This window comes from Amblyomma americanum, chromosome 4 (assembly GCF_052857255.1).
Source record: "Amblyomma americanum isolate KBUSLIRL-KWMA chromosome 4, ASM5285725v1, whole genome shotgun sequence".
In the NCBI taxonomy this organism is placed as follows: Eukaryota; Metazoa; Arthropoda; class Arachnida; order Ixodida; family Ixodidae; genus Amblyomma; species Amblyomma americanum.
Window position 1 is genome coordinate 194607824 of NC_135500.1, and position 25722 is coordinate 194633545.

The following is a 25722-nucleotide window of genomic DNA, read 5'->3' on the forward strand; positions in this document are numbered from 1 at the left end:
AATGTTCATATGAAGATTAGTTAAGGCGCGGAATTTGGGGTACATGGAGGTTGCCGGTTCAAATCCCTGCCGCGAGCCAGGTTCTAATTGGTAAGTTTATGCTGCAAGAAACGCTGAATTATATGACGCCATCCGGAACATTATGCGGAAAACGGTCAGCCCACAAATTTTACATGACCCCGGGACTAAGTGGCCTGACTTTGATGCCTGACAGATAGGCCTACAATGGGACGAGCATGCAGATTCAGTCCTCAAGAAGCTAAGCAGTACGGTTGGTATGCTAAGTCGCAATCGACACATTTTTCCTACTTTTGTTAAAATACTTTTGTATAATGCCTTGTTTGCCTCGCACATTAATTATGGTCATTTAGTATGGGGTACAACGACACAATCAAATCTTAATAATATATTAATCATGCAGAAAAGGGATCTACGTATTATTGCCAATGTATCCTTTACGGAACACACTGAACCACTCTTCGAGAAGTATAATATAAGAAAGATTCACATTTACACATACAGACTTCTGCGGGATTTTTACTATAGCAGCAGGAAACATAATTTTACGTTAGTGAAATTCGCGAACCTGCATCAGAATGTACCTGCCTACACTACACGCCACACAGAAATATGGAATGTTTCGAGATACAGAACTAATTATAGCAAACAGATGCTTGAGAATAATTTACCAAGGTTGTTGAATTCCCTAATTGAAATGGGTATCGACAATCTAAGCATGAACCCGTCAAACTTTAAAGCCTTCATGCGTTCCTATACTGCATAAAATGTAATATATTTTTAACTTTATTATTTCTTTAATACCTCTGTCTCTCCTTCATGCATATTAGTGAATGTTTCTATGTTTTGTTTTGGGCTTTCTTTATTCACTTCTTGTGTTCTGATGAGCTGACTGCCACCGCTGCTCTGCCAAGTGTACACCAGGATGCAGGACCGGTCAAGCCTCCAGGAGGCTTTTTGCCTGCCATCCTCGGCATTATATCTGTATGGTGTAATGTTGGAATAAATATTTGAAATTGAAATTGAAATTGGATAGATATACCGGATCGACATAATTTACTCGAGTTGTGGTGCTCGGGCATCATGCTGCCGCCTGTTATTTTATTCAATTATGTAACCACCTCGGTTACCATGGCAACCACTAGAATACAATGTCGTTGCTTGAGGCCATCATCTTGGAGTCTATCCGTGGAATTAGCATAACTCGGAGGCTCGAAACGCGACCAGTAGTGCTAACTCTAAAACAAAGGGTAATATTGTAAAATTTAGCAAGGCAGTCGATGGGATTCCAGCAAGAAATTTTAAACGGCGCAGTAAACAAAGCTGTGGCTGTACCGAAGTGTGGTGGAGCCAGATGATAGCAAGAACGGACTAGGGCCAAGATGCTGCAAGGACTAATCCAACACCCATCTCAAAGAGATGAAGCGGTGGCAAACGAAATCCGCGTGACCGTCAGTTTCGTTATATGTGGGCTCGACTGTATTGCCGTCGGGAAGACGTAAATTCAAAAGTTGTAGATCACCTTGAAGAACTGCTTGCTGAAAAGTAGCAGTACTGTAAAACGGTAAATTTTGAATTTCGCGCGCTTTATTTTAAGGCCAGTGAAAAAAGCTGCGCATTTAAAGTGATCTGAAACTTTCGCATTGACACATTTTTCCCGAAGTAAATATTTTAAAAGTCAGCTAGTAAGTCATAACTAATTAACTAACGTTGCGACTGTCAACAGCACTATAGATTCTCCGCAGTGCAGAACTTGGCTTCAGGCTCCTCTTCTCGACCTCTCTGCGCCTGCGCCAGCTTTGCGGTGAAACCTACTTGCCGGTTTAACAATTAATCGTGTTCCAAGTATGAGAATACTGCACAGCGCAGGCGCGGTGAGCTTGCTTCATGATGTACTAATGTTACATACGTTAAATTGACTATAGAGAGAAAATCCGGTCGCACTCTCGGACACACACAACCCACGCCTTTCAAAGCCAGCCCCTGTTACGGGCACCAATATCAGGACAGGTAACTGGCACTAGTGTGGCGAACTCGATCTTTTCGAATCAAGTATCTAATAGATAAATAAGTGCCACCCCTTGTACCATAGTAGAAGCTTTTACTATGAAACTGTAGGGCTTATAGAAGTCATCCCTCAACTGAGTGTGCAACACAGGAATTTTTACCTCCACGCGTTTCACTGAGACCTTCACGGTAGGTTTACTGAGGTTTTCTAATGCTTTTTGCCAAATTCCGCAGCCGTGCAGCGTTCTTTGTTTTTTTTTTTCGGCGCAAATTAACTTTAACTTTTCCCATCCCGTGGCCTCCATGCCTCAATGGGGGCAATTTCTGCGAGAAATCTTGCGTGTATGACGTCACGAGCTGCGCACTCGTCGATATTCGCTCTGCGTTTGTTTACAAAAAAAAGAAGAAAAAAACATTCGAGCTTATTTTTGTTTGCTCCTGAAGAATGATAATCGAATCTGTCACTCAGTCATCAGTTGAGCTCAGCAACGCGCATTCGAGAGGTTTCGTGACACTTTCTGTCCCGTAATAATTTGACCTATCGTGATGTCATAGTTGGGTCAAAGCTGAGGTTCAATTCCGGTTTCCATGGTTTTTGCTGTTGTTTTCCTCAGCATTTTGAAGAACGATTATTCAAAACTGAGAGAGGGATGTCCAATAAATATAATGCGATAGCCAACTCAGGATGTTCGAAAATCCTTCGGAGTTGCCCTTTAATATCAAAATGTCCAGAAATAAGGAAATATTGTTCTCACATATACTTCAGGACTTAGTACTGAAGCAATAAGTATTTGATTTTGTACCCCTTTTTGCGTGGCCCTCTCTCCACCGTGTTCAGTCAGTAAAATGGAGGTTACCCCGTATTAACCGGAGAAAATGGATGCACACTTTGTACAAAGCAGTGAGTTAGCTGACATGGAACGTGTCCAGGGTGCTTATTTACGAACCATGACGAGAGGGGGAAGGAAAGACGCTCGTCTTCAGCCTTCAGAGCCTCTTTGCCAGAGACGACACGTGTTTCAGTTTTAAACGAGAAAACCGATTCAGCCTCGAACATCTGCGCCCCGCCGCGGTGGCTCAGTGGTTAGGGCGCTGGGCTACTGATCCGGAGTTCCCGGGTTCGAACCCGACCGCGGCGGCTGCGTTTTTATGGAGGCAAAACGCTAAGGCGCCCCTGTGCTGTGCGATGTCAGTGCACGTTAAAGATCCCCAGGAGGTCGAAATTATCCCGGAGCCCTCCACTACGGCACCTCTTCTTCCTTTCTTCTTTCACTCCCTCCTTTATCCCTTCCCTTACGGCGCGGTTCAGGTGTCCAACGATATATGAGACAGATACTGCGCCATTTCCTCTCCCCCCTGAAACCAATTATTATTATTTAACATCTGCGATGACGCCTGTTTTATACAGCGATGCGAAAACACGCAATCCAGAGCTCCCAGCCACGTTGAATGACGAGAGTATACAGTGGTCTATTACACGCGCGCATCGTCCAAGAATAAGTTGTCTTCAGTGATGGCCTGCATCGTTTCACGATGGCGTGTTTTCTTCTTCCACATAAGCCTAGCGTTCCAATACTGGATGGTTGCCTGGCCTTCGGGTTCGTTGGCTCCGCAATAGACTTCGTTCGAGCGAGGCAAACAGCCCGGACGTCAGAGTTTGCCGCGTCGAGATGAAGCTTGTGAGAGGAAAACAAAGGGGGGGGGGGGGGGATAAAGAGCAAGGCCGATAACCGGATCGTAATTTGGTCGTCGGCTACTGTGCGCCCAGAGCAATATCAATGAGATAACAAAACGAAAAGAGCAGAAAAAAAAATAAAGTTTAGGTAATGCGCGCACAATGTAATGCGCAAGGAGGCAATGCATTACACTGCTCTGGTAGGGTCAGATGAATCAGAACATAGAGGATTTGTAAACTGTTCATTTCGTTTAATACAAAGCTAAAGCAAAAAGACACGCTTTTAGTCTGCAGCTGTCGTTGTTGTGACACTACGAAACGACATATTCCGGCCCCGCGGCCACGTCTTTTTCAACGGCTGTAATCGACGAAATCGACGTTGTAGTACCTTTTGTTGCACCAATGGGAGCACTTTCTTCCAATGCGAAGCAAGAACAGCGCCGTCAAAAATGTCGAATTATGCTCTTGTCTCTACAGGAATATTCCTGCGCATAACACAAGATTAGGGTCTTGAAGGAAAGGAATATTTTCTTTCTTCACTTCAGTCAGGTACAACTCAAGGACGCAGCGGCTTTTCCCCCTCAAAAGACCCCCTTCCAGTCAATGGAGTCGGCCGATTCTCGGTTATCATGACCCTGCTAGCTTGACAATGCCGAGAGGGACGTCACAGTGGAGAGAGTGGTCTTTCCCCGACCTTGGAGGGAAGAGATTATACCCTTTCATCTACCACTCCTTGCTTTGTCACGCTAGCAGGGCCATGAGAATCGGCGGCAGACGCCATTGGCTGGAAAGAGCTCCATTGACGGGGAAAAGCGGCTGGGTTCGTAAGTTGTATCCGACTATAAAAGAGCAGAGCATTCGTGTCAACGAAACAGTCATCACCAGCGTTTCAGGCTTTCCACGATGCTCTCTCTCTCACTCACTCATCTCACTCACTCATTTGCTGTCACCCGCTGTCTCACTCACTCGCTCTCACTCACTCACTTTCTCGCCCCGCCGCGGTGGCTCAGTGGTTAGGGCGCTCGACTACTGATCCGGAGTTCCTGGGTTCGAACCCGACCGCGGCGGCAGCGTTTTTATGGAGGCGAAACGCCAAGGCGCCCGTGTGCTGTGCGATGTCAGTGCACGTTAAAGATCCCCAGGTGGTCGAAATTATTCCGGAGCCCTCCACTACGGCACCTTTCTTCCTTTCTACTTTCACTCCCTCCCTTATCCCTTCCCTTACGGCGTGGTTCAGGTGTCCAACGATATATGAGACAGATACTGCGCCATTTCCTTCCCCCCAAAAACCAATTATTATTATTATTATTCACGACAAGAATGCTGCTTGGAGAGAGCTTGCCGAAGCGGACGCCGTTCACGGTGCGCTAGCTGCTGCCGCAGCACTCGCTGCTGTCCCTCGGTGTTGTGCGTTACGACGCCAGCGTTGCACTCGGGCCCGCCCGCGGCGAGCGAGCGAAGACGACAGGCATCCCCTGTGCGCGCGTGCCCCCCCCCCCGCTGTGTTTGCCTTTCTTTCTTTCTCTCTTTCTTTCTTTCTTTCTTTCTTTCTTTCTTTCTTTCTTTCTTTCTTTCTTTCTTCCTTTCCTTTCTTTTCCGCTCATCTAGCTGTTAGCCGAACTTAGCGACCCCTCGTTATCCCCGGAGGCGCATTTTGTCGTCTGCGCAGTATACGTTTACGTATTCAAAACACCGCTACACGGCATGCATGGCTCACTAGTTTCTGCGCGACATACCGGTACACAGTGTGTGGAGCCCTTTTAGGTACCAAGAATTGAATATACACGGGCATTACAACGCTACACAGCAGCTTCGAGTATTGTGTTATTATAGACGGATGACATCGAAGGTTGGATTGTGGGTGCACAAGACGGAAACCTCAACATCTACCAGCCCCGTATACAGTTACGTCTGAGCCTGTTTTCTCTTTAATTCGTTCGTTATCTCAACTAGACAGCAGCGTGACTAAACCTAAACCAACGGAGTGGAATGTTCTGACAGGAGGATATGGGGCTTCTCAACATGTGTCAGAGGGGCCACAGGGGCGCTTCTGGATGTTCGTTACTAAGAAATAGGTGCCTAGACCAAGGGTTTGTATACGTTACAGAAGTCGAGCAGCACCATTATACCGACCCTCACCCGTGGTATATAAGAGGCAGAAGTGAGCGAGTGGTTAAGCGCAGAGAGAGCTTTAATGAGTGATCTACAATGAGAGATATACGATGACAGAAGTTGGAGACTGATCATCAGATGATAAAAGAGTATTTTACTAGGCGAATAAAAGCTGCATATGACGTCAATCTTGCGACCAGCAACAAATGCAGCTGCGCGGGAGAGCAACTCAACCAATGAATAAACAGCGGGGATCAATTGTTTGGAATGTTTCATTTATTATGGGAGTTTAATGTCCCAAAGCGACTCCGGCTATGAGGCGCGCCGTAGTGAAGGGCTCCGGAGATTTCGACCATACACCTGGGGTTCTTTAAAGTGCACTGACATCGCACAGTACACGGGACTCTGGAATTTCGCCTCCATCGAAATTCGACCATCGCTGCCAGGATCGAACCCGCGTCCTTAGGGTCAGCAGCCGAGCGCCATAACCACTGAGCCACCGCGGCGGCTGATTGTTTGGAATGAATCCCGATGGAATATTGAATGTTCCTTAAAATGCCAAATAAGATGATTGTATCATTAAAACAGCATTTCTCCGTCAATGATTAATTATTTTTGATGGGTCTGCGTTCCTTTACTGTCTGTTCACGCAGGCGGCCCTGCGCCAGCGGGAGTCCTCTCCCTCCATGGAGGATTAGAGTCCGGAACCTTGTCTCGATTCCGGAACCTTGTCCTGACGTACAACCCGCCGCGGTGGCTCAGTGGTTAGGGCGCTCGACTACTGATCCGGAGCTCCCGGGTTCGAACCCGACCGCGGCGGCTGCGTTTTTATGGAGGAAAAACGCTAAGGCGCCCGTGTGCTATGCGATGTCAGTGCACGTTAAAGATTCCCAGGTGGTCGAAATTATTCCGGAGCCCTCCACTACGGCACCTCCTTCTTCCTTTTTTCTTTCACTCCCTCCTTTATCCCTTCCCTTACGGCGCGGTTCAGGTGTCCAACGATATATGAGACAGATATTGCAATATTTCCTTTCCCCAAAAATCAATTATTATTATTATTAAACACAGGAAAAAGAAAGAGAATAATGCACAAAACAGAACTGCCCTGGCAGTTGGAAAGGAAAAAAAACAAAAAAACAAAAACATACATACCATCCACAAAAAGGTACACACTCCCAATCTCTCTCTCTCTCTCTCTCACACACACACACACACACACACACACACACACACACACACACGCACGCACGCACACACACACACACGCACGCACGCGCGCACACACACACACACACACACACACACACACACACACACACACACACACACACACACACACACACACACACACACACACACACACACACACACACACACACACACACACACACAGAGAGAGAGAGAGAGAGAGAAAGAGAGAGAGACAGACATACAGACAGAAGCCGTGACATGTGGTCGACAGAGGAGCGGACATCAAAGACGTCCACCTCACGTAGACCTCTTCTCGTGTGGTGCGTCTGTCGAGATTAGCGGCATCGTCTCCCCGGTACTCCCCAGTATAAGTCGGCGGTTTCGTGCCACCAAAGCATTTTGCGCGAACCCTGTCGAGGAGTTCCGAGGCAGTGCCCTCGAATTGGTGAATCAACCGGTAGATGACTTTATTGAGGAGCGAGGTAAAGCTACTCGCGAGGTATGCCGTGAAGGCAGGAGAAATAAAGCGGGCCAAAGCGGCGCGCGAAGAAGAGGGGATCAGGAAGCCCCGAAGGAGAGAATTGCCACTGGGGCAGGAGGGGAAGCAGGCGCGCGAGAAAAGTCACCGTTCGTCCACAGGGAGATGTCCGAGCAGCAGACATGCGCGAGCACCACACAATGGCAATCCGTTCGAGGGAGGTGGGGAAAGTCTGCCAGGTAAACAGCTGCTATGCAAGGACGCAGGAGAGTAGCTGCTGTAAGACCGCAGAATATGAGGCGCAACAAAGTTTCCCTTGGATGACAGTTGAGTAATACATGGTAGCGGGCCGAAGTAGGGCGCGCGTCGTGGAGGAAAGGGGTTTCGTGGACGCCAGTGGGGCGAAACAAAGGGCCCAGGCGAGAGACGCCGGCGGCCCTGAGTGCAAGAAGTTGGAGACTTGAGGGGGGATACAGAAAGCGCGAAGCGCAAGCGGAGGCGAGACGAATGATACTCTGCTGTAGCATATTTGTCGTGTCACAATGTATGATCGCTCGTAACTTTTTTTTGCCCCGCTGCATGTGTATGGTAAAAAGAAACACGTACGAGAATTCAATTTTTCAGTGCCCAACAATCTGTCTGCGCAGCGTAGCTCACCAGTGGAAAAAAAAAAATTAGTGGTGGTTTAGCTCTGGTTAAACCTTGAGTGACGCAATAGCTACAGCTAGCCGAGTGGAACTTGGTCACGTGACCAACCACGTGCCAGCGTCGCGGCGCCGCCACGCTGAAGGGTCAAAATGCTGCCGTGATGAAGCTTTCGCTGCTACAAAATGAGATCCACGGACGATGTTCCCAAGGTCATAGCGCAGCTGGAGCGGCCCTTAGAAGTAAATTAACAGCGCAGATGAAAGACGAGACACCGCTTACCGTCGCAGTACTGGAGGATCTTGAAGAGCAGTTCGAGCGGCAGTTGCACCAGCATGATGGCGGCCGGCTTCGGTGACGAACGCGTAGGTCCACAGACATTGCAAAGGCTGGGAGGCGTCGCCTCCGGGCTCTCTTCGCTGTCACGGTTGCGGCCACTAAGCCGCTGGCTGCGGCGCAGCTTGCTGGGTGGCAGCAGCTCATTGGAACCCATGGGCCGCTTAGGTGGCTCGGTGCCCCGACGACTTTCTGGGCCGCCGGGGATGGCCGAGGGGCAACGCCTCGACGGACCTGGAAAAGCGAACACTGATGTATGTACTCTCAACAAGGACAATATCTGCGAACCATCTCTTCTTTTCTACACCGTTACCTGTTACAAGCATCGTTGGCGTCCTCACTTTCCTTGCTACACGTGTTGCAAGGACAGAACAACCACCGTACTTGCTGGCAACATAGAGTGACGTCATGCATGACGTCGCTGCTACACAATACGCTGATTGGTCTGTGTGTAGTAACATCTCGCATGACGTCACTTCAATGCGTCACAGCAACGCGCTGCGCTACGCACGCAAGGGGTAGCGAGTAAGGGGGTCTCCATTTCTTAAGGAAATAAATGTTTTTGGAATGGAATGGAATGGAATGCGCTACGCACGACGTCACGAGGACAACTCGCGCCCTCTGCATTATAATTTCGCCACAAACCCAAATTAATTAGTACCCGCCGCGGTGGCTGAGTGGTTAGGGCGCCGGGCTACTGATCCCGAGTACCAGGGTTCGAACACGACCACGGCGGCCGCGTTTCGATGGAGGCGAAACGCAAAAGGCGCCCATGTGCTGTGCGATGTCAGTGCACGTTAAAGATTCCCAGGTGGTCGAACTTGTTCCGGAGACCTCCACTGCGACACCTCTTTCTTCTCTCAGTCTCTCCTTTATAACTTCCCTTACGGCGCGGTTAAAGCGTCGGCCGATATGTGAGACAGATACTTCGCAATTTCCTTTCCTCAAAACCAATTTTCGATTTTTTTTTCATCCTAGATTCTCCGTTATTTTTTTTTTCCTTCCCTGAAAATCTTCGTACGAAACTCTATATGCCGACCGCGGCGGCCGCGTTTCGATAAAGGCGAAACGCAAAGGCGCCCGTGTGCTGTGCGATGTCAGTGCACGTTAAAGATCCCCAGGTGGTCGAAATTATTCCGGAGCCCTCCCCTATGGCACCTCTTTCTTCTCTCAGTCCCTCCTTTATCCCTTTCCTCACGGCGCGGTTAAGGCGTGGGCCGATATGTGAGACAGATACTGCGCCATTTCCTTCCCTCAAAAACCAATTTTCATGCCTTTATATATGTTCAGTGCATGACAACCTCTGGTTGCTTGGGCGTGATTGGTGGCTCCCTGACCCTACGGAGCTGGATCTAGGAGCTATCACCAATTTGGCGAGGGCTCCTTGTCACAGGTGTATCTGTTGCTAAACCGTCGCCGTCGTTTCGGGTGACACGATAGTTGCGACAAGCGTCTTGTCTTTTAATCTTTCTTCTCACATCTCTTTCAACTCTCCTACAATCTGGGGCCGTATTACGTAACTGTCACAAATTCTGTCAAAAGTTATTGACAGTGACGTCAAAATGACGAAACGAAGAGCCGTCACCGCTTGACGCAACGAGGAATCAGCCAATTACAGCAAGACGGTTCCCCGAGAGCATTTATTTGCACGGTGAGAGGCCGTCTGCTCAATTTTTGTAAAAAGACTTAAGATATACGCAGCAATAAAAATAACTAATGTTTTATTTTGCCAAAACATTGTGTTTAAAGTCGAAAATATTAAGCAAAACCGTTCGAAGTTGTGCTACAAAATTGTCTGGTGGGTAACTTTTGCTGCCGCAGGGCGGCGCTGACGGCGGTAAAACGTCAAGCCGCTTTCCACGAAAGCAGCTGATTCCACGCCGTGTCATTGTTTTTTACGGTGCTTCTGAAATCAAGCTACTGTGCGGTTGACCTAAGTGTGCAGAAAAAATTGTATGAATGAAGCGAAGGCTGCGTGTATACCGAACAAACTTGCAAGAAGCACTTGTACGAAATCGACGAAGACAACTGTTGAAGTCTGTGTTGTTCGGCTCTTTCGATCGATGACAAAAATGCCAAAAGGCGAGGTGTTGCAGCATGTGACGTGTGGTTATTGTTTCTTTTCTCTTGGGAAGCAGAAGGCGACCACGAAGTGCGATTTACTGGGAAAAATAACGTGCTTTGCCAGCATAACCGTGGTTTATTTATATGCAGCTGTGACACAGAGGTGACCGCGGGAACCCACCCCTTCCACGCGCGCTAAGTTAGCCGATTGCCTCCAACACCCGCTGTACGCATTTGCTCACCGTCGGTTGCGCGATGCAGACGTACGCCTCGTTAACGACGGCAGCTTGAAAGCCGCCGGTAGCAAAGAACCGCAACGCACGTAGCACCCGCGGCCGCACCGACAACGCGCTCGCACGCGCACCTCCCAGTTCATCGGCGACTTCGTCGCAAAGCCGCTCCGCAGTCTGCTTCTCCAGTCGAAAAAGGTGCCGAATCAGCTGGCCCGTCAAGCCAAACGCGTCTTCGTGCGCCCTCCTTCGCCGTTGCTCGCGCCAGCGCAGGCCCGTTTCACATGCTGCGACTGGACCGCGACAGAAACATCACACAGAATGTGTTGATGATTTTATGACCAGCGTATTTTTAGATGCAAGGCATTAATCCGCATGTTTTGATTAGAATAAACACTTTTGCTTCCACCGCGGTAACAGTACCCACGTGACCGCACGTCGCACGCCGTCTCGGTGCTCCCCAATGGTCATTCGCAGAGCGAACACACCGACGCTGCGACTGAATTCCAACCGGACGGAACTCGATCGCAAACCGTCTGCGACTAGACCGACGGCCCTCCCCAGTCGCAGACCGACAGAATTCGCAGTGTCGCAGGCGAAAATCGCATGCATGTGAAACGGGCCTGTCGTATGGCCGCGTACATCGCCGCTACTTTGTCCGAAACGACACGGTCAAATTGACTGCCTCGAAACTGTCACAAAAAACTCAATTAGCGGCTGCATAATTAGATGTGCAACGTCACCATTTCTGCCACATTCGTGACGTAATCTGCAGCCACCCGTGACGCAAGAAAAGCAAGATCGCCGCCGGCCAAGACCGACCAATAGGAGCGGGCTAATTGACAGTTTTTGACAAGTTTTTAACAACTTTGCTATTTGACAGTCCCGTAATACGGCCCCTGAACTTGGCAGCGATTGTGGCTCACCTTGAGCCAGTGGTGTTGCATCTGGGTTGCAAGCCCCAAGGGTAGCGTTGGCCTGGCGGCCTGGGGCAAAGCTGGAAACATCCGAAGGTCCCGGCAAAGGAAGAGTCGACTGGCAACAGAACAACTAGTTTATTCTGGCATCGCAAAAGAGCAGCCGGTCAGGGCGACCACGTTACTCGAAGGAAGGAATCGAAGGCTCTCTCGCGTCCGGCGCAGCTGTCTTTTTTTATACCCTCGGAGTCGAGGGCAAGAGGGAACGGCTTGGGAAGAGTCATCCGATACGGCGACGCTTGAACATGTTCAGGCGTGACGGGCGCGTCCGCCAGGCCGGCGCCGGTCAGACCTCCTCGCCTCCCAGTTGAGGAGCTCCTCTCCCCGGCTGCCGCGCTTTGACAAGCGTGGGCAAAACAAGCACACACACACACACGCACGCACGACGACACGTGGCACTGAAACATGCCTGGACGCGCTTGGCGGGAGGCGATGCGGCAGCGATGAACGAAGCCGCGGCATCCGGTGCATCCGCGCCGGCTATACCGCGCGCTGTAGGCGAGACGTAACAGACCGCCCCGCCGGGAGAAGGAGATCCCGATGGTCAGGGGACTGCATCCGCTGTCCAGAGGGATGTCGCTCGATGATGCTCATAATCGAAACCGATCGTCCCTCGACGTTGCTTGAGCGCAGCGCACAGAGAAGGCCTCGTTCTCGGGTTCAGGATCACATAGGACACTGTAAAGTCACTTCGGGAGAGTTGCCATTTTTGTGCTCGTTCCCAGCAAGCGTTAGAACTACGCCGAAACGCAACCGCTCAGTCAGCAAGCACGAGACAACCCTCACTAAGCTCTGCCAGGCTCTTTCCCCTTTTATACTACTGCCTAGTTCCTTACAGTAGTCAAGCAGCACTCAGAACGCGTCCACAAATTGGAAAATTGCACTAGAAAGCACATAATCACTTTGAAACACTAAACAAAAGCAATATGTTAAAAATCCTGCCTCAGGAAGAAAACATCAGTAACCAACAACTTTGAGGCGGATTCCTACGTTAGGGGCTTCGACTTAAGCCATCGGCGTTACCGTTGAGACTCCCCTTTTTGTAACGCACCTCAAAGGAATATTGTTGCAAAGCGAGGCTCCAGCGCAGGAGGCGGCCATTTTTGGGAGATATGGTCTGCAGCCATTGGAGAGGGCAGTGATCCGTCTCAATGATAAACCTCGAGCCGGCTAGGTAGCATGACAATTTCTGAACGGCCCACACGAGACACGCACACTCTTTCTCGGTGGCACTGTACGCCTGCTCACGACAGGTCAGCTTACGACTAGCATACAGGACGGGGTGTTCCACTTCTCCATTGTCCCTTTGGCACAGTACAACGCCCATGCCTCGCTCACTAGCATCGCACTGAACAACGAACCCTTTTGTGTAGTCTGGCGATCGTAGCACAGGCTGGCCTGTTAGGGCGCTCTTTAGGGCGCTAAAAGCTCTTTCCTTTGTCTCGCTCCAGACGACTGTTTGGGGCTCTGTTTTTCTTAGAGCATCCGTCAGGGGAGCCGCGATATCGGAGTACCTGGGGATGTACCTCTGATAGTAGCCGGCGACACCTAAGAACGACCGAATATCGGTCTTCGTGCGCGGTTGCGGGAAGTCTCGCACAGCGGCCACCTTTATTTCAGAGGGGCGGCGACGACCCTGTCCAATCACGTGACCGAGGTAGACAACCTCGGCCTGTGCTAATTGGCACTTGGGAGCCTTGACTGTCAAGCCCGCTTCGCGCAGGCGGGTTAGCACTGCCCGCAAGTGTGCCATATGCTCAGACCAGGATGCGGAGAATATCGCTACGTCGTCTAAATACGGTAAAGCGAATTCTTCCTGTCCTCGCAACACTTTGTCCATGAGGCTTGAAAAGCAGTATGGCGCGTTCTTCAAACCAAAACTCAAAACTTTAGGACGGAATGTTCCCATTGGTGAAATGAACGCCGCATACCTACTAGCCTCTTCTGTAAGTGGAACCTGCCAATAACCCCTGACAAGATCTAGGGTGGAAATAAACTGAGCGCTACTAACTTTCTCAAGGCGCTCCTCGATGTTAGGGATCGGATAAATTTGATCCTTAGTGATGGAATTAAGCCTGCGGTAGTCGACGCAAGGACGAGGTTCCTTGCCCGGTACCTCAACTAAAATCAAAGGGGAGGTATAATCACTCTCACCCGCCTCAATAACACCGAGCTGTAGCATTTTCTTTACCTCAGCCTCCATAATATCGCGCTGGCGGGGTGACACCCGGTACGCCTTGGATCGTACTGGCTCTGGCGAGGTAAGTTCTATATCATGAGTAAGGACAGAAGTCCTACCAGGCCTCTCAGAGAACTGACCTTGAAACTCTTGTAAGAGTTGGTGTAGTTCGGTTTTCTGCTCAGGCGACAGCGGTGCTTTAATGATTAAGTCACTAATGACCTGATCAGTGTCTTCCCTGTTCGTCACTGAGCCTAGTCCCGGAAGCTCGACCGGAAGCTCTTCTAACTTTCCCTTGTCGGGCATTTCCTCTCCAGTACCTGGTGCCTTCAACGCTACAGGCTCAATTTTATCCAGTTCTGACGTGCTCGGAATATCAGCTTGCTGCGCCTCCGACCCTTTCTCATTGCTCGACAACGTCGGCCCCGCAACTACCGCCTTTGCAGCGAGCTCCCGAACTCTCGGTCTGGTTAAGGCCTGAACGCTAGCCTCACCAAACAAAAGCCCCTTCTCGCGCAGGAGGTGATCGGACCTGTTCGAAAATAGGTACGGGTACTGGGGGGGCAGCCTAGATGACACTACGGCCTCCGTCTCAAGTGCTCCGAAAGGTCCTTCAATAACCACTTTTGCTACGGGCAGACACACGCTGTGAGCTTCCACGGCTTGCTTGATCCATGCGCACTCGCCCGTGAACATATCGGGTTCTACGTAAGAGGGGTGAACTACATCCATTGTAGCTGCGGAATCACGAAGCACTCGGCACTCTTTCCCGTTCACGAGGAAGTCTCGCATGTAAGGCTCGAGAAGCTTCATGTTCTCGTCAGTGCTACATAATGACAAACACACGACTTCTCTTTTTGTTTCTGGACACTGCGCCGAAAAGTGACCCGGCTTCTGGCACGTATAACACACGCGCGCTTGCCTCGCCTCGAACCGCTTTCTGCGTTCGGCTTCGGCTGCCGCCGTCTCCTTACGTTCGGTCGGACTGCTTTCACTCGCATCCGCACTACGCGTGTCCCCCCTTGCTCTCATGGGTGTGAACTTCGGCCTCTCAGACTTGGAGCCAAATTCACCCTTTTGACCGTCCTTAGCTCCGCGAGCCCGACGCGTCACAAACTCCTCGGCTAGCTCGGCGGCTTTAGCCACTGTACTAACGTCTGGCCTATCCAAGACCCAGTACCGCACGTTCTCAGGTAACCGACTATAAAACTGTTCCAGCCCGAAACACTGCAGAATTTTCTCGTGGTCACCAAACGCTTTCTCTTCTTTGAGCCACTCCTGCATGTTTGACATAAGCCTGTAGGCAAACTCTGTATATGACTCATTTCTGCCTTTTTCATTTTCCCGAAACTTCCGACGGAACGCCTCCGCTGACAGCCTGTACTTTTTTAGCAGACTCGATTTCACTTTGTCGAAATCCTCTGCCTCCTCTCTCTTCAAGCGAGCGACTACGTCGGCCGCCTCGGCGGGTAACAAAGTGAGCAAGCGCTGTGGCCACGTTTCCCGAGAGAACCCCTGCTTCTCGCACGTTCGCTCAAAGTTAACCAGGAACAAACCAATGTCCTCTCCAAGCTTAAACGGCCGCATCAGGTCAGTCATTTTGAACGATACCCGTTCTCCTGCACCGTGTGCCTGACTTCCATTACGAGCGCGTTCCATCTCTACATCGAGACGCTTCATTTCTAAAGCGTGGTCGCGCTCTTCTTTCTCTTTTTGCTCTTTACGTTCGCGCTCCTCTTTCTCTTTTTGTTCTTTACGTTCGCGCTCGTCTTTCTCTTTTTGTTCTTTACGTTCGCGCTCGTCTTTCTCTTTTTGTTCTTTACGTTCGCGCTCGTCTTTCTCTTTTTGCTCCCTCTCCTCAATGGTCTCAAGGCATTCCGACAGCTCGTCATCCTCAGCCTCCAACTCAAGAATAGCCCTTAGCAGTTCTGGTTTTCTGAGTTTGTCTGAGACATCCAGACCCAACTCTCTTGCAAGCTCCAGCAATTTCGGTTTGCGCAACGACTTCAAATCCATGGCTGCTCCGAATGCTGCTTTCTCTACTGCCTACTATTGTCTTGCCGCAAACTAACCCGGCAGCAACGACAACCACAATTACCAGCTCTGTTTCTGACACTAACAAAAGCCTGGCAAAACTCAGAAGAAGAAAGTCCCGCACTCACCAAACCTCGCAGCCACGAATTCAGCGCAGTCGCTCCGCTGCAGGCAACCAGTCATCACACAGGGCTCGTTGCACTGCTCCCGGATGGTCGTTGTGCTGCTCAGCATACAGTTGACGGCATATCGTCGCTGCTGGCCTCCGTTGTCGGGATCCCACCGCTGGCAACCAGTTGTTGCATCTGGGTTGCAAGCCCCAAGGGTAGCGTTGGCCTGGCGGCCTGGGGCAAAGCTGGAAACATCCGAAGGTCCCGGCAAAGGAAGAGTCGACTGGCAACAGAACAACTAGTTTATTCTGGCATCGCAAAAGAGCAGCCGGTCAGGGCGACCACGTTACTCGAAGGAAGGAATCGAAGGCTCTCTCGCGTCCGGCGCAGCTGTCTTTTTTTATACCCTCGGAGTCGAGGGCAAGAGGGAACGGCTTGGGAAGAGTCATCCGATACGGCGACGCTTGAACATGTTCAGGCGTGACGGGCGCGTCCGCCAGGCCGGCGCCGGTCAGACCTCCTCGCCTCCCAGTTGAGGAGCTCCTCTCCCCGGCTGCCGCGCTTTGACAAGCGTGGGCAAAACAAGCACACACACACACACGCACGCACGACGACACGTGGCACTGAAACATGCCTGGACGCGCTTGGCGGGAGGCGATGCGGCAGCGATGAACGAAGCCGCGGCATCCGGTGCATCCGCGCCGGCTATACCGCGCGCTGTAGGCGAGACGTAACAGTGGGAAGGCCCCTGTACTTTCCCTTTCATTCTTCCTCCAGTCGCAACAACAACCACCTCTGGTTCAAGCCTTGAGAATAAAAACGCGGGTACCACCGGGCTGTACTATGTGCCGTCCATCATGTTCAAAGTCGAAATTCGAAGATATCGGCCAACAAGGATTTTTTAAAACCCTTTTTAAAGTTCTTCAGCGTGCGATGACGTCGCACTGCACAGGAATGTTTTGTATTTCGCCTCTATCAGAATGTGGTTGCCGCGGCCGAGATTCAATCCATAGAACCCCGTAGTTGCATTGATAGCCCTGTAATCGCTGTTGTCTCAGTGTTGACAATGTTGGTGAATCAGTACCGCAAAAAAGAAATTAAATTGTTGACAATGTTTGAATATTTTTCTTTAAGTAGCACTAGAGAAAGACAAAATTACGTCAGTCGCCTTTGAGGGTCGGGGATGCGATACCGGAAGAGTTTCTTGCATGTCTACTGTACAGCGTTTGGGTCGGTAGTTCGATCGGTCCTTTCTATGGTTTCGATTTCGATGCTGGTAGCTCGCAGGATTCGCCTGGTTTTTGAGCGCTTTGGCTATGCTCTGTGCTTTGTTATATACCAGTATTTTTAGGTAGCAAATTGTGGGTCTGAACGCTCTCGAGAAAATTAACTGTATATTCCCGAAATTGTGTTCCGTGGTTCCGTTAACGGATCGGCCGCATCAGGTTTTCTCTCCGTAATGCAAACCTCGGGTAACCTCGGTCCTGGGTGGCCTAGGAGCTTGGATTCGAGTTTACTGAAAACATGCGTACGTGGATGAAGTAGCATAGTTAGTTTTTTTTTTTTTTAAAGAAACGTCCCTTCCGTTCCCCATGCCCCGATTTGTTTTTTTTAGCACGCCGTACATGGAACGGTGTAGAAAGTTGATGCATGGACTTGAAAGAACTATGCTACGCTGCAAACGGCAGTAAAAGTGCTGGTAATACGGTGAGTATTCGTGTCCGATACGGTTGTGGAGACTTACCTTCGTTTGGGCAGAGTCCTGGCTTGGGTAGAGCGTTAGCAGACGAGGAAAATTTGTTTTTTGTTCTTGTTAGCGCATATAATTAAATGCATGCAGCTTATTCGAGGTCCGCACACTGGCTTCAGACAGCGGGCATGACGAATAAAGCAGAAATCAAACAGTGCACAGAAGCAGTCATAACTTGTGCCCACGACCGGCTTTACTGAAGTAATAAAGCCGGTCGTGCTTGAGCCCCAATCGGCCCCAGCCAGTGATTCCATTTCGTGGCATCGTACCGAAACCACCAAAACCCATATCATTGTCCTACACCATGCAACCTTTCCAGTACCTGATCGGTTTAATATTTAGATGGGTGAAAGATCATTTCCATAAAGACAAAAACGAATTGTCTCACCGTGCGACAGTCGATGCAGACGTGCAGCCGATTCGCATTAACTTATTTGCATCGCCTCGTACCGACTGTGACATCAGCAATCATATGGCAAACTACTTGTTAGATGCGGCCATTTGAAACTAAAAGCTTAGGAAATACTCACCGAAATACATTCGTGAGACTCTCATTTGCTCGTTGACGAAGGCCTTAAATCAAGCGGCGGCGGAATGTAAGCGGGTCACCAACCGAAGATCAAATGAACAGATCGTCTGCAATTATAAGCGCTCGCCGGCGCGCAGACGTCGGCCTGTTGCTTTTATCCGAGTCCAGTGCGAAAACGAGGCAGATTATGTGCCGTAGCTGTATAAAATTTAGCGAAATATAATAATAAACGGTTTTCAGCGAAGTCTAAAGCCATAATTTCCATCCAGGCTTTTTACGCCTGGACAGTGCTTGTAGCGACGCTGAATGGTTGCAAGCCGGTTCCAAAGCAAACGATCTCGTAGAGTTGGCCCCGGTTCCAACTGGTACCAAATGGAAGACAGTGATGTTCCAAGATCTACATATACATCTCTTTAACAACAGTGAATTAGGTTATTCTAGAAGATATTGCGAGCTTACTCTGCTGTAGTGTTATAATTTTCACCACTGCGGTCGCGAATAACTTCGGAAAATTGTCCTACTGGCCTCACATGCATATAAATGGGTGTAAAAGTCTTCTGCAGATTTCTACTGGATTTATTAGTAATGTACTGTACCTTGGGTGTGATGTATGCTTGTTTGCCTTGTTTTCCATAAAGGCATATATCTCTTGCAATTCCATTCGCTTGTAAAATTGTTGGCACAAGGCTAAGGTGTCCTAGCAGTCCTAGGAGGAAAGCCAATTGGCTCTGAATGAAATTACCAGCCTTTTTCTTTTTTTGGCGGGGCAGTTCAAACCATTTGGGTCCATAGGTATTCCATTTGAGTACAACTGGAAAACCATTTTGGTCCGGATGAGTGACCAATGGTTTCTAACTGGAAGCACCAATTATAGGCTCAATGGGTGCCGAAAACACAAATGGCTTTCGACCAATTGGTTTTAACTTAGAAGTTTCCCAACTGGATCCACTGGGGTGGTCCTCAGCACAGACAAACCACAGCATAGGAAAACAAATAAGCAGACCATATAACAAAAGGAGAGCACAGCAGCAGGATCTGAATATATTTAATTCCATCAGTTTTCTAAAAGATTAAAAAGATGACCTACCATGAATAAATGATATACACATCTGTACACTGTTAACAAGGAGGGAGGGTGCAAACACATACACAGTTCCTCTTTATGTTTACAGGAGAAATTTCACAAATGAGCCTCTCTCATGAAAGCTAAGTATGATGAAAAAGGCAAGCACTCTGCTGTGAACGACACACAAAACAAAAGCACCAAAATTATTGTTGCTCAGAATGTACAGAGCCCCCTCCCCACCCAAGGAAACCAAAACATCATTTTTGCAAACGTGGGCACAAAAAAAAAAAGCTTGTGCCATAGTTCATCAGTCCATACACACAAGTAATAATGAACATTATATATCTTTCTGTACAACCTGAAAACAAAGAGATACTCTGTGTGACTAGTGAACTCAATCTCACGCTACTATGTACACATCAGCATGCCACAATGCCCACGTACCGTCAAAAGATCACACCGTGTAGCAAAAAATAGTCACTCTGCACGCACACTAGGCCACACCCATTCAATAGAACTTTTCCATAACAGTACGAAAGGAAACCTACGACACGAAGAGTAAAGCAGTGACCGAATAACACGATATGTTCTCAATGCGGCCTGACGACCCTTCAAATGTACAACTTGCATCAACTGCAATGCAGTCTTAGTTTTGAGAAGGAAGCATTTGCCTCTGGATCCAGAAAACTGCATGAGTGAAGGCAACTATCCACAACTATGCAACAATGACTAAGCAAAAATCAATATTCCAAAGATGGAAAATGACTTTGGTAGCACACGCCGTGGGCATACTAAGCATGGAAACTGGAAACTTACTGCTGACTGCAAAAATGCCCCTTGAAATGCTGGAAGTGCTCGCTCAAAGCAATAAACGCACTGTCCATATAATCACATGTCAAAAGATTGTTGCCTTTACATATATTCCGAGGATGCCGAGGGAACTATTTATAAGGCATTTTTACTATCTTAGATCAATGTAGCACAAGAATTGCAGCTAAAAGCATATTATGCTGTGTGTGACAATTATAGCACATGTTCTTGCACCTTATGACAGAAAAATAGCTGAACCCCGATAAAAATTTCAAGATGTGCACACTACTAATGGATATGAACCCCTTATGTTGTCAACACATTTGTACTTTCCCAGAAAGCCAAAAAAGACTCGTCTGTAACTGCAAGCATGAGCAACTGAAGCTGACTAAGGAACAAGCATATATGCCGCACTATTCATGGGCTCGAATTGAGCCCATTTTGTGAACTCATATGACTCAACAGCAAGCACCCTGTAGTCTTGAGTTGGTTATCGTCAGACTGAACCAAACAATTTTCCATGCATTTACCTTATAGCATGCACCACTGGCCAGAGCACTCGTAAGGAAAAAAAGATTCATTTACATTTGCGAAGCAGAACAGCTAATCAGCATTCTGTGGAGTGGTTGCAAAATAATACAGGTCACTGATAACAACATGAATGTTCTGGCACTAAGAACACAGTTTTGAAACCCACTCAAATTCATTACGAGCAAAGCATGTAAAATGATAAAACTCATGGTTAACTGGTGCTGCTAAAAACAGATAAATCTGTGTGGTCACTAATATCAAAAGTGTGACCAAGGCAACCAGGGCAATGAGTGCAAGGCTCATGACTTCCCTGATCAGGTCCAAGATTGGATAATTGGGCAGTGACTGGCAAAGCAAGACTCAAATCAACTTCTACAATTTTCGCTGAAGATATATGGGAATAAAGTTCACCACTTCCATGAACATGGAGGTTATAGAAAACAAAAATATTTCGAATGCACATGCTTTTGTCACTAAGACACGAAGAGTACATGCAGATGAGAGGATCTCAGATGCAAATATTATTTGGCACACCACAATGCATCTTACAATGTTGGCCTTTGGATCAGTCCCTATCAATACCCATCTTTGCTAGCAAGAGATAAAAACAAACAAACAAATCCATGACATATAAACAGGAGCTCTCAAAAGCAGCTGCAGTTACAAAAAAAAAAAGTTCTAGACAGTGAAGACACTTGAACTAAACATTGAAGCATGTCATTTATTAAAGAGTGCCTCACTTCACTCATGCAACCAGAGATATGTTCCAAATGTATCAACCTTTGAACTAAGCAAACAAGCAGATTCATGGCAGCCAACATTTAACTGAATGCACCGGCTGAGAACTTCAGTGTATCAAAGACACATATGCACATAAGACAGCAGTCGCAGACCTCTTGTGTGGTCAGCAAGCACTATTCTCCTTTTTGTGACTGGCAGGCACGGCTACTACACACAACACCAACGCAGGCCTTCATCCACTTCCAAGACTTGAGCATTTCAATGTTTCGAAAAAGGGCAAGATATGCATACCGCAAGGCCCAGCTGTACTACAAGTGAACAGTTTTGCTATGTAAAAAGTAAACAGGAGGTGAGAGTTGCAACTTGAAAGTTCGCCGACATAGTGCTACCAATGTTAACTGCACTGAAATTTTCATTAAAAACAGAATGCTTAGCCTCTCAATTAGCAAAAATTTTAGCCCGTGGCTACTGATGTATGCACTACCACGATCAGAAGTTTACGAGTTGCAAGTGTGCGGGAAACAATTTATTTTGGCAGTTTCACATAATCAACTAGCCTGAAATGCATTAAGGTATGAAGACACATGTATGCTCTATGCCTTGGTAACAATACCATGCGGCTGGGTCATGAGGCAAAGCTACAATAAACTTTTCCGAGAACAAGCATCTCGTAAACGTTTGATCACAATAGCAGTCATGGACAAAAGTCTACGGGATATGGATTCGCAGAAAATTATTTAATTCTGCATTCTCTTGCTAGACAGTCGGCTAGTATTCGTCCCATCGGATGGAGCGTGGATGTCTCCTCATGTTTCTATGCTTTCATTGACCTTCTTTGCCACACTTTGCAGAAATAAAATTTCTCCTACGAACCCACATCCATAAACGTTTGTTGATCACTGTACTTAAGTTCACGGCATGTGTAAAATTATGCTGCAAACATGTCCATACATCAATGCAATAACTTAGTCAAGAAAACAACACAGGTCTAAACCCTGGGTAATGAAAACATGGCAAGAGCAGTGCACTAAGAACGCAGCTAAATCTAGAGGATATATAAAAAACAAAAGGAACACTGCAGATGCACCATCTGTTCTGTTAAATCTCAGTCTCTAAAATCCTAAACATGCTCTAATGCCCACAAAACAATTTTTTTTTATTTCTGCCAATGGTACACAATGTGAGCACAAAGGGTAGTATTTAACAGGCAAAAAGAAGATGCCAGAACAATAAAATTGTGCACTTACACCGAACTACACCAGCAAAAGAACAAAATAAAAAGAACTGCATGTAGAAACTCATTCCTACTAATCAGCTGCACTGTTTTTCCATATGCAACGAAAACGTATGATTCTTGAAGACCTTGCACATCAAACTCGACGCTTTTAAAGGATGGCAACACGACGCAAGTTGCTGCAGACAATACCCTGGGTGCTTGACTAGAATGTTGGCAGCTCCGTTCACATGATGAAAGCTGGGCCGGTGACACACCCATGCACTTCGCCATCGGCGGAGTGGCACGTAAGCCCACACGATGCACAGTTCCAGCAGCTTGTACGAGGTGCTACTATCTTCTCTTCCCTAGCAACAACATGCGTTCCAAACTGCACCCAGTGAGATTTGGTGGTTTGTGGCCACCCCCAAGAAGCAGCACACAGTGTTAGTTCTGGGGACCCTTGAAAAGGTGGCAAGGAGAGCTGGGCACACACAGGTTGGCTTCAGAGACGATGGACAGCGATGTGGGTGAGACTCTTGGGAGGCTCTAATGGCAGCAAATGTGAAAGTGGAACGAAGCGGCCGCTCTTGTCTACCACTGGTCTCATCAAGAGGTCTCCTTGAACATTTTTATGACACGCTCAAACTTTTCCAGTGAGTTCTGAACGGTCTGTAGGGTAAGTTGCAGCTCCACACGCCGCTTCTGTTGGTTCTGCAGCAAAACAAATTTCTCACGTAAGAAAAAAGTTAGACAATGAGAAAAGGCAGCAGCATTAATAGCAACACTTTTCTGTCAATGTGTGCAAAACAGCAAATGGAACCAAGGCTAAGCTGGGGGTGGATTTTAATGAGTGGTGGAGGCAATCACTGTCCCCTCTTCTCCTCAGCCTGAAATTTTTCACTGGAAAACCATTCTGACATCCATTTTTTCTCCATATAAAATGAAAAAAGAAATGCATGGTTCACATGGGACTGCCCCCACTCCAACTATCCCCTTCAAGAGCTGCCCAAACCAGCATGCACAGTTTGCAGATCCAGACCTTGTGTGATTGTACAATCTAAGGAAAAGAATGCCCCAGACAGTATCCTCACAATCCAGGCACAACAAAAAACCCCCAAGTTCGCTTTCGACACACAGTCATGGCTGGCTCCTTTTCCCCAAGCTCTTATTATCTGATTTCCTTCCATCACATTTTCAACACACCAGCAAACCTTCAAAGGACCTAGGGCTTCACACATTTCAGTGAAGCTCCCCACTTTTAGCCGACCAGATAATAACAACTGATGAAACTGCATAAACCCCCTTTTAATTACAGCCTAAATGTCACCTAACAATGCAATTTTACAAGCAAAACTGGTTAATTTTATTATGCCTACAGCACGGAAGTTCTATGGCACACAAACTCTTGTGATAAAGCGTGCATCAAAGCTCCAAAAGACTTGTACTCACGGCAATAATTTCAGACAGCTGCTGCTTTTTCTCTTCAAGCTGCATGCGTTCAGCTTTTAGCTCCAGACTTCGCTTCAGCAGCTTCTGCTTTTCTTCTGCTTTGGCTACACGAATGGGAACAAAAAAAACAGAAGCTGCATAAGCCTAGATGCAGCCACCCTTTGTATATACAGTAAAATCTCGTTACTACAAACATCAGATTAACAAAATTTTCAGATTTATGATTTTTTTTTAAAATTCCCACCAAAATGCCTATATTTTCAATGTAAAAAACTTTCAGTACTACGAATTTCAGAATACCGAATATTTCAGAATAACGTGTGTAATTTAATCTCGCAATCGTCACAAGAGGCTTCGTTATTACGAAGTTCCGTCAAAGTTTCGTACCAAATCCCTGAAGCTGATGCCTATCATCATCATCCAAAGCAACGGCTATACGGTGGGGAACCCGTTGCAACGGATACAGCCCCAGCAGCATCGGCATCAACGCGAGTGTCGCGTTGAATGAATATAGGCTAGACGGCGCAAGCTGCTGCCCGATACAAAGGGTAAGGCCATTATCATCCATCCATCATCCAGCATGTGGTCGCATACTGCGCCGTAGTCGTAAGCCTGATATTCAGCGCAGTGTCACCACGTTGACAGCGAACGGTAGGATCTGCAAAGTTATCGGCGCTGTGATTGTGTTGTGCATTAGCTTTGCTGACAATGAGTTCTCCTGGCCCCCGCATTAAAAAGAAGCGATGCCAGTTTTCGCTTAAAGAAAAAGTGGACGTTCTGTCGCAGCTGAATGCTGGAGAAAAGCAAGTGGACTTGTGCAGGGAGCTTGACATCACACCGTCAACAATGGCAACGATGCTCAAAGATCGGGACAAGATCATAAAACTACATCGAGAGTCACAGCTGGCTCCCTCAAGAAAACGTCTGCGGCTGGGCAACTACCAGAACGTCGACGACGCCGTCCTCACGTGGTTTTAAGGATGCCAGGCAGCACGATGTGCCCTTGTCAGGCCCTATTATGCAGGAAAAGGCACGACAGTTCGTGGTCACCTTAGGCATCTCCGGTTTCGATGCAAGTGCTGGATGGCTTTATCGCTTCCGGCAAAGGAATGGCATCGCCTGGCAGGTTGCTTGTAGCGAGGAAAAGGCAGCAGATGCCGATAGTGCGGTTGCCTGGCGGAAAGAGCGTTTCCAAGAGATCGTCAAGTCTTTCTCTCCAGACAACGTTTTCAACGCCGACGAAACGGCATGCTTTTATCGGCTGTTGCCCGATAAAACAATGAACTTTAAAGGGGAGAAGTGCAAGGGCGGAAAGAAATCTCGTCTCCGAATATCGGTTCTGTTCTGCTGCAACTCCACGTGCACGGAAAAACTCAAGCCGCTAGTTGTTGGTAAGTCTGCTAAGCCGCACTGCTTGAAGAACGTTGTCTTGTTACCTTGCGATTACCGAGACAACAAGAAGGCGTGGATGATGCGAGAATTGTTCACGCAGTGGCTGCTGCAGCTCAACGACACAATGAAGAAGGAAAACAGAAAAATTCTTCTTATTGTTGACAATTGCTCAGCTCATATAG

At 48.1% G+C, this 25722-nt stretch overlaps 2 protein-coding genes and 1 non-coding gene across 4 annotated transcripts in view; 1 reads left to right on the forward strand and 2 right to left on the reverse strand.

Moving 5' to 3' along the window:
* Positions 1-18384, reverse strand: part of LOC144127489 (F-box only protein 47-like) — a 62250-nt gene extending 43866 nt beyond the window's left edge. The window contains exons 1-2 of the mRNA XM_077660481.1: positions 18337-18384; positions 8409-8696 (exon numbers count right to left, since the gene is read on the reverse strand). Of these exons, the coding sequence (XP_077516607.1) occupies positions 8409-8696; positions 18337-18361 (313 nt within the window). The 5' untranslated portion in view covers positions 18362-18384. The remainder of the gene's footprint in view (positions 1-8408; positions 8697-18336) is intronic.
* Positions 3092-3163, forward strand: TRNAS-ACU (transfer RNA serine (anticodon ACU)). Its single transcript has one exon. It is a non-coding gene; the product is annotated as a tRNA-Ser (tRNA).
* Positions 18385-19363: 979 nt separating the features above from the next.
* Positions 19364-25722, reverse strand: part of LOC144128948 (PHD finger protein 21A-like) — a 29187-nt gene continuing 22828 nt past the window's right edge. For both annotated transcript variants that reach the window (XM_077662770.1, XM_077662771.1), the window contains exons 10-11: positions 24149-24252; positions 19364-23410 (exon numbers count right to left, since the gene is read on the reverse strand). In XM_077662770.1, coding sequence (XP_077518896.1) covers positions 23306-23410; positions 24149-24252 — 209 coding nt within the window. In that variant the 3' untranslated portion in view covers positions 19364-23305. The remainder of the gene's footprint in view (positions 23411-24148; positions 24253-25722) is intronic.